The 16515-nt window shown below is 38.9% G+C and overlaps 1 protein-coding gene across 39 annotated transcripts in view; it reads left to right on the top strand.

Moving 5' to 3' along the window:
- MAP4K4 (mitogen-activated protein kinase kinase kinase kinase 4) overlaps positions 1–16515 on the top strand; it is a 234604-nt gene that overhangs the window by 198577 nt on the left and 19512 nt on the right. For 25 of the 39 annotated variants that reach the window (XM_054578017.1, XM_054577997.1, XM_054577986.1 and 22 more), the window contains 3 exons: positions 572–763; positions 2806–2923; positions 3245–3415. In XM_054578017.1, coding sequence (XP_054433992.1) covers positions 572–763; positions 2806–2923; positions 3245–3415 — 481 coding nt within the window. The remainder of the gene's footprint in view (positions 1–571; positions 764–2805; positions 2924–3244; positions 3416–16515) is intronic. The other 14 variants (XM_054578022.1, XM_054578013.1, XM_054578023.1 and 11 more) reach the window with 1 other exon arrangement.

The following is a 16515-nucleotide window of genomic DNA, read 5'->3' as shown; positions in this document are numbered from 1 at the left end:
TTCCTTACTGTTGACTGTTAAATGTGTACCACCTGATACACTCAGTGTAGTTTATTAAGTTTTTCAACTGTCTCTTCATTTCTTAACTTAGCTGAAGGAAAGTGATCTGCTTCTCATTTAAATAGAACAGGGCCACCTACCCAGCATTTTCGACTTTTCCCTGAATGTGTCTTATGCTATGGCAATGCACTTAGATGGAAAGTGGGAAGAGCATGGAAAAGACCAGGATTCAGAGAAGTGACAGGGTACTTTCTAGAGCTTCATACAGCAATATTTATAAAGAAAAAACACTACTCATGATTTTGAGAACAGCAGCGAGTGTGGCAGATAAACCAGACTGAACACTTACTGCTCAGATCCTGTTGCCACCAGATGAGGTACTTTGAGTTCTGTTGATCCAACTTGGGCATTCAGCAAGGAAGTGTGAGTAATTCAGGCTAATTTCCTCCAGTCTTTCCTTGATAATGTAATTGCAGAGTCACACAGCACCCGAATAAAGTCAGTTATCTGTAGGGTCCTAGGCAATTGCAGCAGTTCTTGAGCGAGACAAGTGTGCCTGTTTTTTCTACAGAGTACAGTTGACCAAAAGCGTGCCAGCCATCATGAGAGCAATGGCTTTGCCGGTCGCATTCACCTCTTGCCAGATCTCTTACAGCAAAGCCATTCCTCCTCCACTTCCTCCACCTCCTCCTCCCCATCTTCCAGCCAGCCGACACCCACCATGTCCCCACAGACACCCCAGGACAAGCTCACTACTAATGAGGTATGTCTTGCACCACAGCTGGCTGCTTTCCTAGGGTTAGACCAGCACTGCCTAGTAGCTAGTTTGCAAAGGAGACCTTTCCAGCACCCCCTACCCTTTCCTTCCCCACCCACGTTCTTCTATCACCTACCCTTCTCCCCAACCCTTAAGTAACATGTTTCAGATCTGCATACAAATCCCTTAACCTAGATCAGTTTCCCTCCAAATGCTCCAGGTCATGTTTTGTTCTCTAGATCAGTGTACTTGCATGGCTTTCTGTACTCAGTTTATTGTTTAAAAGTCTAAATAAAGCGATTGCTGTGTTCTCAGATCCTTTCTGTATTTACATGTAACTCTTAGAGTCATTTCTGGAATCTGCCTTTTATTTTTTTTTATCCAGTAAATAAAATACAGGAAAAATTGGTTAAGTAGACTTGGACAAACTTGTCATCCTGAGCAGAAATTTCCTTCAAACAGGGCTACATTGTTTTTTGTTTTGGGGGGTACTGTGGATTGATTACTCTCTTATTTGTTTTCACCAACCCTGTTAATGGAATTTTTCCTTGAAATACGCAGTCACTCAGAGTTGAAGAAGAGGCCAAATGTTTTTTGGGGAAACCTAGATGTTTAGGATGTTAAGCAAGAAAATCTGAGTGTACTTTTAATGTAAAATTGTAAATGGGAAACCCTGCATGCTCATCCAAAGGCTTGGCTGTGGTACTAGTCTGGGTGTTAGTTGGGTGATTCTTTGCTCTTTGGAACAGGGTAATGCACCCCTACCCCACTTCCTATCAGTGCAGTGGCAGAGTGTACATTGAACACCCTGTTCGTGAATTAAACAAGTGATTTGATTTCATAGGAGGTTTGATTTAAATGCATTTGTCTAATAGTTGAAGGAGGTTAAAAGTGGCATGTAGCTTCAGCCAGTTTTGTCATTGTGAACATTTAACTGCTGGTCCACCTGCTTCTATTTTGGTTCCCTTGTTAGAAAAAATCAGAATAATCCTCTACCCCTGAGGAACAGGGACAAGTCCAGTGCTTCCAGTGCAGACTCAGCATCAGATTGGCCATGGGCTGGATTGACCACAGATCATGGGATAAGGACAGGAAGCCTGTAAGCAGGCAGCTCTGTCAGCTGGGAGCAGAGAGCCTGGGAGCTTAGGAGGGCATGGGCTCTGGGCCATGGTGACTTCAGCTGCCCACACAGGAAAAATGGTATAGGATGAAAGCATCCAAGCAGACAAATTCTGTTTTCTCTAGTGATATATCCCACCTGCACTCACACTCCTCCTTATATTTATATTTCAGCTGTGCTCCATTTTGCTTTAGTGTACAGTATTTACTATAACCCTTAACTCACTAAACTGGCAAGTTTATTTTTCTGTTTGTTTTGTTTTTAATTGTCATTACATTTTCACTTAACAATTTGTTTCACTTTCTCTGTGGGGGTTTTTTTTCCCTTTAAGTTACATTATTAACCAAAACACTATTGCTCGCTCCTAAAAGACCTAAGGAATATGGCTTACTTTGTCATTTGCACCATTCAATATGGAGCCCTGTTTGATATGGGTTTATGATGATGCATCTAAAATTATGTTAGCCAAGCTTCTATAGCTTTCTGTCAAGAAGCTCACTTTATAAAAAGTAGTATAAAATTAAGGTTTGCCAAGTTTCCAGCATAGATTAATTGGACTTTTTCGGACAGGAGAGTAAATTCAGAAATTGATGAATTGAGATCAAGACACTTCAAACCTCCTTTAGAAGTTGTTATAATTATTTGTTTAAAAAAAACCAAACAACCTAGGAGCATGAAGTGTAGGTTTTATTGGTAGCATGCAGCATTCCTGCCTTGGATGAACAATCTTCCTGAAAAGAGATGTAAGCAGCATGTTGTTTAGAGTGTTGGGCATGTGCAGAGGCACCCTCAAAAGTGTTTTGGAGGGTGATACAGGAGGGCTAGGGCTTTGTATTGGGAAATAGTAAAGTATAGGAGTGGGTTGAACTGTTCTAATGTTTATCTTTTTAATGTCATTGTATTAATAAAATTGAAATTTACATTGCAGACTCAGTCCGCTAGTAGCACACTCCAGAAACACAAATCTTCCTCCTCCTTTACACCTTTTATAGACCCCAGATTACTACAGATCTCTCCATCTAGTGGGACAACAGTGACTTCTGTGGGTAAGTAAAACAGCAACAAGAAAGCAGCTGACCAACAGGACTTGGTTACTTTGTGTTGCTCCCTCCGGTGGCTTAGGCATGGTATGGTGGCCGTTGCAGGTGCAGACCTTAGATACACAAGCACCCATCCTGCTTGCATTGCCTTATTTGCAGTGAGCTGCATAGTTGATTTCCTTTTTCCATGTTCATCACCTACAAGTTTCTTTTCCTGCACAAAGACTCAGTTAATGACACCTAAATATTTCCTCAGTGTAGTGGGGAGGGAGGCAGGCACATTGTTGGTGTGGGCAGAAAATAATTTCAAATATACTTGTATTTTAGTGGGATTTTCCTGTGATGGAATGAGACCAGAAGCCATAAGGCAAGATCCTACCCGGAAGGGCTCAGTGGTCAATGTGAATCCCACCAACACTAGGCCACAGAGTGACACCCCAGAGATCCGTAAATATAAGAAGAGATTTAATTCTGAGATTCTGTGTGCTGCCTTATGGGGTAGGTATCTTACCACTACTCTGGCTCTTTTATTTTTGTTCTGAATGGTAGGCTATCTTTTAGAAAAATACTATTTTGGATAATTTGGGGATTTTTGAAGAGCTGTTGTTGTCAGATATAATGGCAGACACCTGAGCTTCCACTCTTGCTGCTTCTGTTTAGTCAGGCAGGTGTGTTTGCATGATGGCTTGTATTAGATCCATTAGGTATTGAAAAGAATGGCTTGTCTCCATTTCATGTAAATATGGAAAGTAAAAAGATGAGAAAGACATTTGATTTGGTACATATTTATAACGAGGATAAAGAAATTTGTTGAATTGCTTTTCTTTAAATGTTTCCATTTAATGTGTTTTGTCTTGCTCTTTGCGCCTTGGGCCTGACATTTTAATGAAGCTTTTAAAAGCAGTTTGCTACTGGCCCAGTTTGCAGAAGGAATCTGTGGAACCAACTTTACCTATTGAATTGTTTGTGAAATGTCTTCACAACCTAAGACACCAAAAGAGGAGAACTGACCTTGCACAGAGCTCTGATATCTCACTTTCTAAAACTTACTTTGTGTCACCCCCTGGTCTGTCCCCTCCTTCACTCCCGCAGATGTCCTGCTCTTGGATTGACTTTGTCTTCTAGTCCTTCACTTTGTTTTTGTTCTCCTCCTTCCCAAACTCCAGATCTACTATTTTTATCCGGGACCCAGCTCCTACTCAGAAAAGTTTATTCCCTTGACATTGCAAGCACAAATGGATAGAAGACACAAGAAACAATTTGTCCATTGTTTTGAGTCCCCAGCACATTTTCTGCAACATGTATTTTCTGGAACATAATGGATGGCCTCTGCATTCCCCACAGGGACTGAGCCAGCTCTCCCCCTCATGCAGCTGCTCACCTAGCCCAAAATGATAAGAGGCCTGGGGCACCAGCACCCACCTCCTGAACCTCAAGGTGTTCCTTGTCCTGTTGTTGAAGAAGGGCCATGCACTTGATAAACTTTCTTCCTACTCCACCTTCTGGACTGTTTTTATCTGCCGGCCCCTCTCTTGCCCATGTGTGAGTTCCACTTGGCCCAGCTCCCAAGGGTCTGGGAAAGTTGTCTCTGCCCATTTGCAGACATACCTATGATCTCTTTTATTCCTTGAGCTCTGGGTTTTTGTCTTTGGCGCCACTGGGTATTTTAAATCCCCTAATGATCATAAGGACTTTTCTTTACTAACCTCCTAGGTAAAGGAAGCAATAGCCATTTGGGGGTTAGTTTGTGTCATGTGAAAGCAGCAGCATAGCACATCACGGCTCACTGCTGTTGCTGCTTGGGGAGTGTCAACTGTGATTCTTTCAGGGAGCTGAGTGCCATTTTTGTTCATATCAAAGGCCTGTCATGGGGATGTTTATGTCATCAAAAATGGTTATATTTGGTGTAGAAATACTGTTAATAGGTTAATTCTTAAGAAATTGAAGTAATTTTTATGCAGAATGTTTGCACTGGAAGCAATCTTAACACTTTTTTTATATTCCTTGAATGTCCTGCAAATTGCTGGGCCCCATTTTACATGCCATGAATTAATTTTTTAAACTAAAATTCTGCTTTTTCCTAATTAACTTCTTCAATAGCTTTGAGAGTATCTTGAGCCTATGTCTTTAAAAATGAAGTGGAACTTTTTGTTTTATCACTGTATTAAGAGATTGGGAGTTGAATTATTTTTCTGTGTCAGTATATTTGAGTTGCTCGGTGGCTGGGGTGCAGCAATGGTGGCTTTCCCTAAATTGCTTGTGATAGCTTTTATGAGTTACTTATTAAATTAAAAATAAGTTTCTTAAATACTTACTCCTAGAAAAGTTAAAGCCTGTGCTCTGAGAGTTATAGCCAACAGGAGGAGAAAATTCAGAGGACTCTGTGGTGTTATTTTAAAATGGTAAAATCAGACCATTTATGTTCTGCTGCCTGTTGTTACATCCATCAATTTCTTTTTCTCTACTTTCGTGGCAAAGGCTTGTAGCAAGCATTCTTTTTAAATCACCTTAATATAATTGACTTTTGTAAATTTGCTGCATATTTATTATATTTTTTCAGTAAGGTAATTTTCCTGTTCACAACCAGGATTATTTTGAACATGATTGTTTCCATTCTTAAATTTATAATGAATTGTCTGCTGTGCTTTGCCTATCATAGCATAATTTATCAAAATTAAAGGAAATTTTAAATCACGTGTTAATACAGCTCTTAGTTATTTTTCCCGACCTGCGCCAGATTCCTCTGAGTACAATTGCAGTTCCTAGTACAGCTTATGTTTGAACAATTAGCAAAAGTTTAATTATATCTAATAGTCAAAAGGTTTAAAAACTGTGTTTATAAAAAATTATTGCAGCATGCAACCTAATTGTTTTTCAAAGGTTCATAATTTCCAAGGTTTTTATTTCCCATTGACTGCCTATGTTCCTTTGACTGCTAGCGCTCACTCAGTACGCTAGCACTCACTCAGTACTTTAGAAAATTACATAGCTCTTGGAAATACATTGTGGAGGATTAGAAGGTAGGGTATGCCGAAATATCTACAATTTTTGGGTATATGAAAAGATTTTTTTAGCTTTATCTTTTATTCCTTTATTTTTTCTTACTGTTAAATTGTTATTGATATTTGAATGCTGTTTATTTTTAGAAATCACAAATAATAGAAAGATTTCATGGCCTCATGTTTTGGGTAGGTATTACTATGATTCTAGGTACAGATCTTTTCAACTACTTGATCCTGAAGATTGACCAGGAAAATGCAGAAATACTACTTGAAATAAAACCTTTGGAATGGACTCTTTGGTGGCATCTCTGTCAGTTAATGTTTCGTTTTATCTCCTGCAAGTAATTTTAAAGCTATTTAAAATTACCTCATCTAGGTATGTGAAGGAAAAACACTAAGAATAAGGTCCAAATAAAGTCTATATTGATGCAGCAAAATGACCAACCTCAAAAGTAAAATTATATGAAAATGAGTGGAGCGTCACATGAGCACTTATTTTTCTTATGCTGATAACAAATCTTTTTTAAATTGGACAGCAATTTATTTTTCTTAGCATTAAGTCATAATTTCATGTGTATGATATTTCTATTAAAGAACCTTTTCTGTAAAAACATAATGGCTCATTGTAAGCCTGAAAAAGTATAATGCCATGAGCTCTGATTCAAAGCCATGCAGTTACCTGATTAATAAAATATTTGTAGCATCCATAGCTGTATTGGTTGTTAACGGTAGCCACTAGCCTCATGTAGCTATTTAAATGTAAATAAATTAAAATAGAAAGTTCTTTTCCCCGGTTGGACCAGCCACATTTCAGGTGCTTAATAGCCACATGTGGTCATTGGCTAACATATTGGACATCACAGTGGAAGGCTCTGTTGGACAGGGCTGGTTTAGATGGTACCTTCTGAAATCTTGATTATAGATGATAGAAGAAGCCATATACACTTACAGGCCTTTCCCCTTACGTTGCACATATGATCGTATTTTGGGGGCTTTGTTTAATTTTAAGAATCGCTCAAGGTAGCTAGTGAATAGTCAGGTTTTTCCCTTTCCCAAACATCCCAGAGGCTTCATTCAAATTTTCTAAAGCTATTTGGTAGTACATCAGGCTCTAACAAACCGTCTCATTAAAATAGTACAAGACAGAAGATCCCGGTGATTTGGCAGAGGTGCACATTGGGCAGGATGCTCTTCTAAAATGTATACTATTTCTACAAGGGCTAGATGAAATCTGCATTGTATGTCTAGTAGATTTTTAATGGGACTTTTATTGGGTCACACTATTACCAGAAATTGTACGTGTTTGTCTCTAGAAATCATGAGGTTTTCTTACGTGTTTCACGTTTTTTTAAGGCTCCAGGGATGGAGTTGCATTAGTTTTGAGCCTGTGGTGCTTCTGCACATCTGTAGCTCTCATCCAGGTGTGCCTAGCACTCCCTTAGTTCCTGAAGTTCTTATTTGAATTTGAATAACAGGGATAGTATGGGCATATGTAACTTTCAGGTTCCTGCATTTCCCCAGGACTGAAAAGGTACTTCTGGCTTCCTCACTAGGATTGCTTGGGTGGGGTTTTACCTGCTCATTTAGGAACAGGCATACAGCTGGAGAGTGCTGGAAGGGTATTTTCATGTTGCTTCACAACTGTTCATTTGAAGTTTTCCAGAAGTAGGGTGTGCACCGGGGTGGAAGGACCCCCGCAAAACAGAATTTATTTATAAAAAAATTGTGTGTGTATTCTCACATGCTTAAACTTCAGTCACCTTCTAATACTCTCCATCTGATGCAGTGCACCTGTTGAGACTTTATTCCACTGCTCAACATAGTTTTTGAACTCTTCAATTTTGATGTCTTAGTGCTTCTGCTGTTTTTTGTTTCACCTCTTCCACGTCGGCAAAACATTTCCCTTTGAGGACTTTTTTCATCTGGGGAAACAAAAATGTCAATTAGGGTGAGATCAGGTGAATGGTGGGGGCATGGGTCTTATGCCTTTTTTGATCAAAAACTGCAGAAAACTCAGTGAGATGTGGGCAGACGCACTAATAAATCACCCATCATGAAATGGGCAAATGCATTAAAAGAATCTTCAAAAAAAAATTCACTGAAGCACCATGCAGCCTCTCACAACACCACCAGTTGGGTACACTGATACAGATGGATTCCCAGAACGCTCATGTGGGGAGAGGGGAAGCCTGTACTACAGGGGGCCCACCCTCCAGAAGATAATTCCAGTTAAGGAAGGGTCTCCCCTTGTATATGTTTGTACGTGTGTATAATAAAACATGGATCATGGGGTTCAAGAAGTGCATTGCTCTGTATCATTCCATCTACCTAAAGGTATTCATTGAGCAATTTCTTTCGAAAACCATAGATACTTTATTTCTTGTCTCAGTGATTTTATTACTCAGTTTAGGTAATAAATGCCAATGGTCGAGGCTTTTGTACCTTCTAATAGAGTGTGTGGTTTTGTTGTACAATGAGGAAGAGAGGATTTTTATTTTATTTTTTGATTGTTCCAACACCTTTGTCTCCATTTTCCTGCCGACAATTTCCCCTGCCCCACTCTCAATCCTTCCCCTCTTTGGCTTTGTCCTTGGGTCCTTTATACATGTTCCTTGATTTGACCCTTCTTCTTTTCCCCATTACCCTCCTCCATCCTTCCCTCTTTTAACTGTCGGTTTATTTCTTTTAATGTTGCTGGTTATATTTTCCGTGCTTCTTTGTTTTGTTGATTAGGTTCCATTTATAGGTGAGATCATATGGTATTTGTCTTTCACCCCCTGGCTTATTTCACTTAGCATAATGCTCTCCAGTTCCATCCATGCTGTCATGAAGGGTAGGAGCTCTTTCCTTCTTTCTGCTGCATAGTATTCCATTCTGTAAATGTACCATAGTGTTTGATCTGTTTATTTATTGATGGACACTTAGGCTGCTTCCAACTCTTGGCTCTTGTAAACTGTGCTGAAATGAAATTGGGGTTCATAGGTTCTTCTGAATTGGTGTTTTGGGATTCTTAGGGTATAATGCCAGCAGTGGAATCGCTGGGTCAAAAGGCAGTTTCACTTTTAGCTTTTTGAGGAAATTATGAACTATTTTCCACAATGACTGCACCAGTCTACATTCCCACCATCAGTGTACTAGGGTTCCCTTTTCTCCACAATCTCACCAGCGTTTGTTTTTTGTTGATTTGTTTATGATGGCCATTCTGACTGGTGTGAAGTGGTATCTTGTTGTTTTAATTTGCATTTTTCTGATGGCTAATGATGCTGAGTATCTTTCGGTATGTTTCGGGGCCCTGTGTATGTCCTCTTTGGAGAAGTGTCTGTTTAGGTCCCTTGTCCATTTTTTAATTTGATTGTCTTCCTGGAGTGGAGCCGTGTGAGTTCTTTATATATTTTGGAGATCAAACCCCTGTCCGAGGTATCCTTGGCAAATATATTTTCCCATATGATTGGTTCCCTTTTCATTTTGCTGATGTTTTCTTTAGCCATGTAGAAGCTTCTTATTTTGATGAAGTCCCATTTGTTTATTCTTTTTTTTAATATCTCTTGCTCTAGGGGACATATCAGTGAAAATACTTTTGCATGGAATATCCAAGAGTTTCCTGCCTATGTTCTCCTCTAGGACTTCTATGCTGTCGCAACTTACATTTAAGTCTTCATCCATCTCACGTTTATTTTCATTTATGGTGTAAGTTGGTGGTAGAATTTCAGTTTTTTGCATTTAACTGTTCAGCTCTCCCAACACCATTTGTTGAAGAGGCTGTTTTTACTCTGTTTTAAGCTTCTGCCCCCTTTGTCCAATAATAACTGACCATAGAGACATGGGTTTTGTTCTGGGCTCTCTATTCTGTTCCACTGATCTGTGTGTCTGTTCTTATGCCAGTACCAGACTGTTTGGATTACAGTGGCCTTCTAATGTAGTTTGATGTCAGGTATTGTGATCCCTCCTACTTTGTTCTTCTTTCTCAAAATTGCAGCAGCTATTTGGGGTCATTTATGGTTCCATATAAATTTTTGAAAGGTTTGTTCTATATCTGTGAAATACATCATTGGTATTTTAATAGGGGTTGCATTAAATCTATAAATTGCTTTGGGGGTAGTATGGACATTTTGATGATGTTAATTATTCTAGTCCATGAATGTGGTATATGCTTCAATTTATTTGTGTCTTCCTTAATTTCTTTCTTCAGTGTTGTGTAGTTTTCAGAGTACAGGTCTTTTACCTCCTTGGTTAAGTTTCTTCCTAGGTACTTTATTTTTCTTGTCACAAGGGCAAATGGGATTTTTTTCTGATTTCTGATTCTGATACTTCATTGTTGGTGTACAAAAACACCTTCAATTTCTGAATATTGGCTTTGTATCCTGCTGTTTTGCCAAAATCACTTACTCGGTTGAGTAGTTTCTTGGTGGAGTCTATGGGATTTTCTATGTACACTATCATGTCATTTGCAAACAATGACAGTTTTACTTCCTTGTTTCCAGTTTGGATGCCTTTTATTTTTTTCTCTTGTTTGACCATTGTGACTAGGACTGCCAATATTATGTTGAATAGAAGTGGTGAAAACAGGCAGCCTTGTCTTGTTCCTGAACTTAGTAGGAAAGGTTTTAGATTTTTGCCTGTTGAGTATGATGTTGGCTGTAGGTTTTTCCTTTATTATGTTGAGGTATGCCCCCTTTATTCCCACATTGCTAAGTGGTTTTATCATAAATGGGTATTGTACTTTATCAAATGCTTTTCCCACATCTATTGATATGATCATGTGGTTTTTGTTGTCCCTTTTGTTTATGTTATGTATCACATTTATTGATTTGCAAATACTGAACCATCCTTGCATCCCTGGGATGGATCATACTTGATCACGGTGAGTGATCTTTTTAATGTATTGCTGGACACAGTTTGCCAATATTTCATTAAAGATTTTAGTGTCTATGTTCATCAGTGTTAATGGCCTATAGTTTTCTTTCCATGTTAGGTTTTTATCTGGTTTTGGGATTAGGATGATGCTGGCCTCGTAAAAAGAGTTTGGGTGTCTTCCCTCTTCCTGAATTTTTTGGAATAGTCTGAGAAGGACAGGGGTTAGCTCTTCCTTAAATATTTTATAAAATTCTGTGAAACCGTCCACTCCAGTCCAGGGCTTTTGTGTCCTGGGAGTTTTTTGATTACTGCTTCAATTTCACCAGCTGTTTGTTACCAGTCTGTTCAAGCTTTCTGCTGCTTCTACATTTATTGTTGGAAGGTTATATTTTTCTAGAAATTTATTCATTTCCTCAAATTTTTCAAATTTCTTCATATGTAATTGCTCATAGTAACTTCTTATAATCCTTGGTATTTCAGTGGAATCAGCTATAATTTCTTGTCTTTCATTTCTGATATTATTTATTTGGGTCCTCTCCCTTTCTTTTTCTTGATGAGTCTGCTTAAATGCTTGTTAATTTTATCTTTTCAAAGAATCAGCTCCTGGATTTGTTGATCCTTTGAATTGTTCTTTTAGTCTCTTGTCATTCAATTCTGCTCTGATCTTTATTATTTCCTTCCTTCTACTTGTCCAGGGCTTGCTTTCTTTTTGTTTCTCCAGTTCTTGAAGATGTTGGGTTAGGTTGTTTATTTGTAATGTTTCGATCTTTTTTAGGCAGACCTGTATTGCTATTAACTTCCTTCTCACGCCTGCCTTCTCTGTGTCCCATAGGTTTTGGACTTTTGTGTGTTTACTTTCATTGTTTCCAGAATCTTTTTGATTTTTTTTGTAGGTCTCAAGGTATTGTTTTTATTTTTTTTAATTAATTAATTTTTTTCAAATACATTTGTCTCTGCCTTCCCCCCACCACTTTCCACTGCCCCCTCCCCCACTCCCGCCCTCAACCCTTCCCCTTTAGTTTTGTCCATCAGTCCTTGCTATATATGTTCCTTGACTTGCCCTTTCCCTTCCTTTCCAACACCCCCCCACCCCCCGCTCCTCCCTCCTCCTTCCCTCTTGTCTCTGTTGATTTCCTTTCAGCGTTGCCTGTCTATTTTCCTTGCATCTCCGTATTGTTGGTTAGGTTCCTCTTATAGGTGAGATCATATGGTATTTGTCTTTCGCCCCCTGGCTTATTTCGCTTAGCATAATGCTGTCTAGTTCCATATATGTTGTTGCAAAGTTTAGTAGTTCTTTCTTCTTTCTGCTGCTTAGTATTCCATTGTGTAAATGTACCATAGTTTTTTGATCCAATCATCTACTGATGGGCATTTAGGTTGCTTCCAACACTTGGCTATTGTAAATTGTGCTGCTATGAACATTGGGGTGCATAGGTTCTTTTGAATTGGCGTTTTGGAATTCTTAGGGTATAGTCCCAGCAAGGGAATCTCTGGATCAAAAGGCAGTTCCATTTTCAGCTTTTTGAGGAAATTCCACACTGCTTTCCACAGTGGCAGCACGAGTCTGCATTCCCACCAACAGTGTACTAGTGTTCCCTTTTCTCCACAGCCTCACCAGCACCCGTTGTTTGTTGATCTGTTTATGATGGCCATTCTGACCAGTGTGAGGTGGTACCTCATGGTGGTTTTGATCTGCATTTCTCTGATGACTAGTGATGCTGAGCATCCTTTCAAATGTCTCTGGGCCCTCAGTATCTCTTCCTTGGAAAAGTGTCTGCCCGAGTCCTTTGCCCATTTTTTTATTGGATCTTCTTGGAGTGGAGTCTTGTGAGTTCTTTATGTATCTTAGAGATCAAACCTCTATCTGATGTATCATTACCAAATATATTTTCCCATACAGTTAGTTCCCTTTTCATTTTGCTGATGTTTTCTTTAGCCGTACAGAAGCTTCTTATTTTGATGAGGTCCCACTTGTTTATTCTTTCCTTTATGTCCCTTGCTTTAGGAGACATATCGGTGAAAAAAATTGCTGCGTGGGATATCTGATCATTTCCTGCCCATGTTCTCCTCTAGGACCTTTATGGTGTTGTGACTTATATTTAAGTCTTTTATCCATCTTGAGTTTATTTTTGTGTATGGTGTCAGCTGATGATGCAATTTCAATTTTTTGCATGTAGCCGTCCAGCTCTCCCAACACCATTTGTTGAAAAGGCTATTATGGCTCCATTTTATGCTTCTGCCCCCTTTGTCAAATATTAGTTGCCCATATAGACCTGGGCTTATTTCTGGCCTTTCTATTCTGTTCCACTGGTCTATGGGTCTGTTTTTGTGCCAGTACCAGATTGTTTGGAGTATAGTGGCTTTATAGTATAGTTTGATGTCCAGTATTGTGATCCCTCCTACTTTGTTTTTCTTTCTCAGAATTGTTGCGGCAATTCAGGGTCGTTTATGGTTCCAAATAAATTTTTGAAACGTCTATTTTATTTCTGTGAAATACATCATTGGTATCTTAATAGGGATTGCATTGAATCTATAAATTGCTTTGGGTAGTATGGACATTTTGATGATATAAATTCTTCCATTCTATGAGCATGGTATATGCTTCCATTTATTTGTGTCTTCCTTAATTTCTTTCTTCAATGTTGTATACTTTTCTGTGTACAGGTCTTTTACCTCCTTGGTTAAATTTATTCCTAGGTACTTTATTTTTCTTGATGCTATATCAAATGGTATTTTTTTTTCTGATTTCTTCTTCTGTTTCATTGCTGATATACAAAAATGCCTTTGATTTCTGAATATTGCCTTTATCCTGCTGTTTTGCCAGATTCACTTATTAGGCTGAGTAGTTTTTTGGTAGAGTCTACAGGGTTTTCTATGTACACTATCATGTCATATGAAAACAATGATAGTTTTACTTCCTCCTTTCCTATTTGGATGCCTTTTATCTCTTTTTCTTGTCTGACCGCTGTGGGTAGGACTTCCATACCATGTTGAAAAGAACTGGTGAAAGCGGACATCCTTGTTGTGTTCTTAGCGGGAAAGCTTTCGGTTTTTGCTTGTTGAGTATGATGTTGGCTGTAGGTTTTTCATATTTGGCCTTTCTTACATTGAGGAATGCCCCATTCCCATTTTGCTGAGTGTTTTGATCATAAATGGCTGCTGTACGTTATCGAATGCTTTTTCTGCATCTATCGAGAAGATCATGTGGTATTGTCCTTTCTTTTATTTATGTGATGTATTGCGTATATTGAACCATTCCTGTATCCCTGGAATGAATCGCACTAAATCGTAGTAGATAATCTTTTTAATGTATTGCTGGATGAGGTTTGCCAATGTTCTGTTGAGGATTTTGGCATTTATGTTCTTCAGCGAAATTGGCCTGTAGTTTTCTTTCTTTGTAGGGTCTTTATCTGGTTTTGAGATTAGGGTGATGCTGGCCTCATAAAGAGAGTCTGGGAGTCTTCCCTCCTCTTGGATTTTTTGGAATAGTCTGAGAATGACAGGGGTTAGATCTTCCTTAAGTGTTTTGTAAAAGTCTCTTGTCAAACCGTTCGGCCCAGGGCTTTTGTGTGCCGGGAGTTTCTTGATTACTGCTTCAATTCCCTAGCTGTTAGCGGTCTGTTCAAGCTTTCTGTTTCTTCCTCCTTCAGTGTTGGAAGATTATACTTTTCTAGAAATGTGTCCTTTCATCCAGGTTTTCCAATTTCTTGGCATATAATTGTTCATAGTAGTTTCTGACAATCCTTTGTATTTCTGTGGTATCAGTTGTTATTTCTCCTGTTCCATTTCTGATATTATTTATTTGGGTCCTCTCGCTTTTTGTCTTGATGAGTCTGCTTAAAGACTTGGCGATTTTGTTAATCTTTTCAAAGAACCAGCTTCTGGATTGGTTGATCCTTTCAATTGTTCTTTTCATCTCTATGTCATTCAGTTCTGCTCTAATCTTGACTATTTCCTTCCTTCTACTTGCTCTGGGATTTATTTGTTGTAGTTTCTCCAGTTCTTGAAGTTGTAGTGTTAGGTCTTTTATATGAAATGTTTCTGTCTTTTTTAGGTAAGCCTGTATTGCTATGAACTTCCCTCTCAGGACCGCCTTTGCTGTGTCCCATAGGTTTTGGACTGTTGTCTGTTCATTTTCATTTGTTTCCAGAAATTTTTTGATTTCTTCTCTTATCTCATTATTGACCCATTCATTGTTCAATAGTCTCCTCTTCAGTCTCCATGAGTTTGCAAGTTTTTGAAGTTTCTCTTTGAGGTTGTTTTCCAGTTTCATGTCCTTGTGGTCTGAGAAAATGCTTGATATTATTTCTATTTTCCTGAATTTGCTGAGGCTTTCTTTGTGTCCTGTCATGTGGTCTATCTTTGAAAAACTTCCGTGAGCCTTTGAAAAGAATGTGTATTTTTCTTCTTTGGAATGTAAGGTTCTATATATGTCAGTTAAGTCTATTTGATTCAGTGCGTCATTCAGCTCCACAATATTCTTATTTATGTTTTGTTTGGAAGATCTGTCGATTTTTGACAGTGGGGTGTTGAAATCCCGTAGTATCGGTGTGTTGCTGTCTATATCTTTTTTGAAGTCCTCCAAGATTTTCCTTATATATTTGGATGCTCATATATTGGGGGCATAGAAGTTTACAATGTTTATGTTTTCTTGATCGATACTTCCTTTAAGTATGATAAAGTGCCCCTCTGGGTCTCTCTTTATGGCCTTTGTTTTGAAATCTACTTTGTCTGATAGAAGTATGGCAACCCCGGCCTTTTTCTCTTGCCCATTTGCTTGGAATATTTTTTCTATCCCTTTACTTTCAATCTGTGTAGGTCTTTGGCTCTGAGGTGGGTCTCTTGTGGGCAGCAAATGTGTGGGTCATGTTTTCTTATCCATTCAGCTATCATGTGTCTTTTGATTGGGGCATTTAGTGCATTTACATTCAGAGCTATTACTGATAGAAACCTATTCATTTTTTCTCTTTTTACCTGTGTTTTTCTTTTTCTCACTCTTTTCCTTCATCTTCTTAAACCAGTCCCTTTAGCATATCTTGGAGTGCTAGTTTGCTCGAGACATATTCTTTTAGTGTTCTTTTGTCTGTGAAAGTCATTTCCCCTTCTATTTTAATTGAGAGCCTTGCTGGACAGAGCAACCTTGGTTGTAGGCTCTTGCTTTTCATGACTTGGAATATTTGTTGCCATTCCCGTCTGGGTTGTAGTGTTTCTGTTGAGAAGTCAGCTACTAGCCGTATTGGGGCCCCCTTGTATGTTACTTTCTCCTTCTCCCTTGCTGCCTTGAGGATTCTTTCCTCGTCTTTGATAGTTGCCATTTTAATGATGATGTGTCTTTGAGTGGACCTCCTTGGGTCTCTCTTGAGCGGGGCCCTCTGTGCCTCCTGGATCCATGAGACCTTTTCTTTCCTCAAATTGGGGAAATTTTCCATCATTACTTTTTCGAGGAGGTTCTCTATCCCTTGCTCCTCTTCTTCTCCTTCTGGTATCCCTATTATGTGGCTATTATTGCATTTCAGGTTGTCCTGCATTTCCCTAAATGCCTCTTCGTTGTTTTTGAGTCTTTTTTCCATTTCTTGTCCTTTCTGGGAGCTTTTTTCTACTTTATCCACCATGTCACTGATTCGATTCTCAGCTTCATCCAGCCTGCTTTGGATTCCTTCTACTGTGTTCTTCAATTCAGAAATGGTATTCTTCATATCCTCTTGTGTCTTCTTGATAGTTTCTATGTCCTTTCCCAGGTTG

This window comes from Pteronotus mesoamericanus, unplaced genomic scaffold, assembly GCF_021234165.1.
Source record: "Pteronotus mesoamericanus isolate MK-2021 breed Mesoamerican mustached bat unplaced genomic scaffold, CSHL_Meso_final contig_48, whole genome shotgun sequence".
NCBI lineage: Eukaryota > Metazoa > Chordata > Mammalia > Chiroptera > Mormoopidae > Pteronotus > Pteronotus mesoamericanus.
The sequence above is the reverse complement of the archived record's forward strand: the minus strand, read 5'-3'. Positions and strand labels throughout refer to the sequence as shown.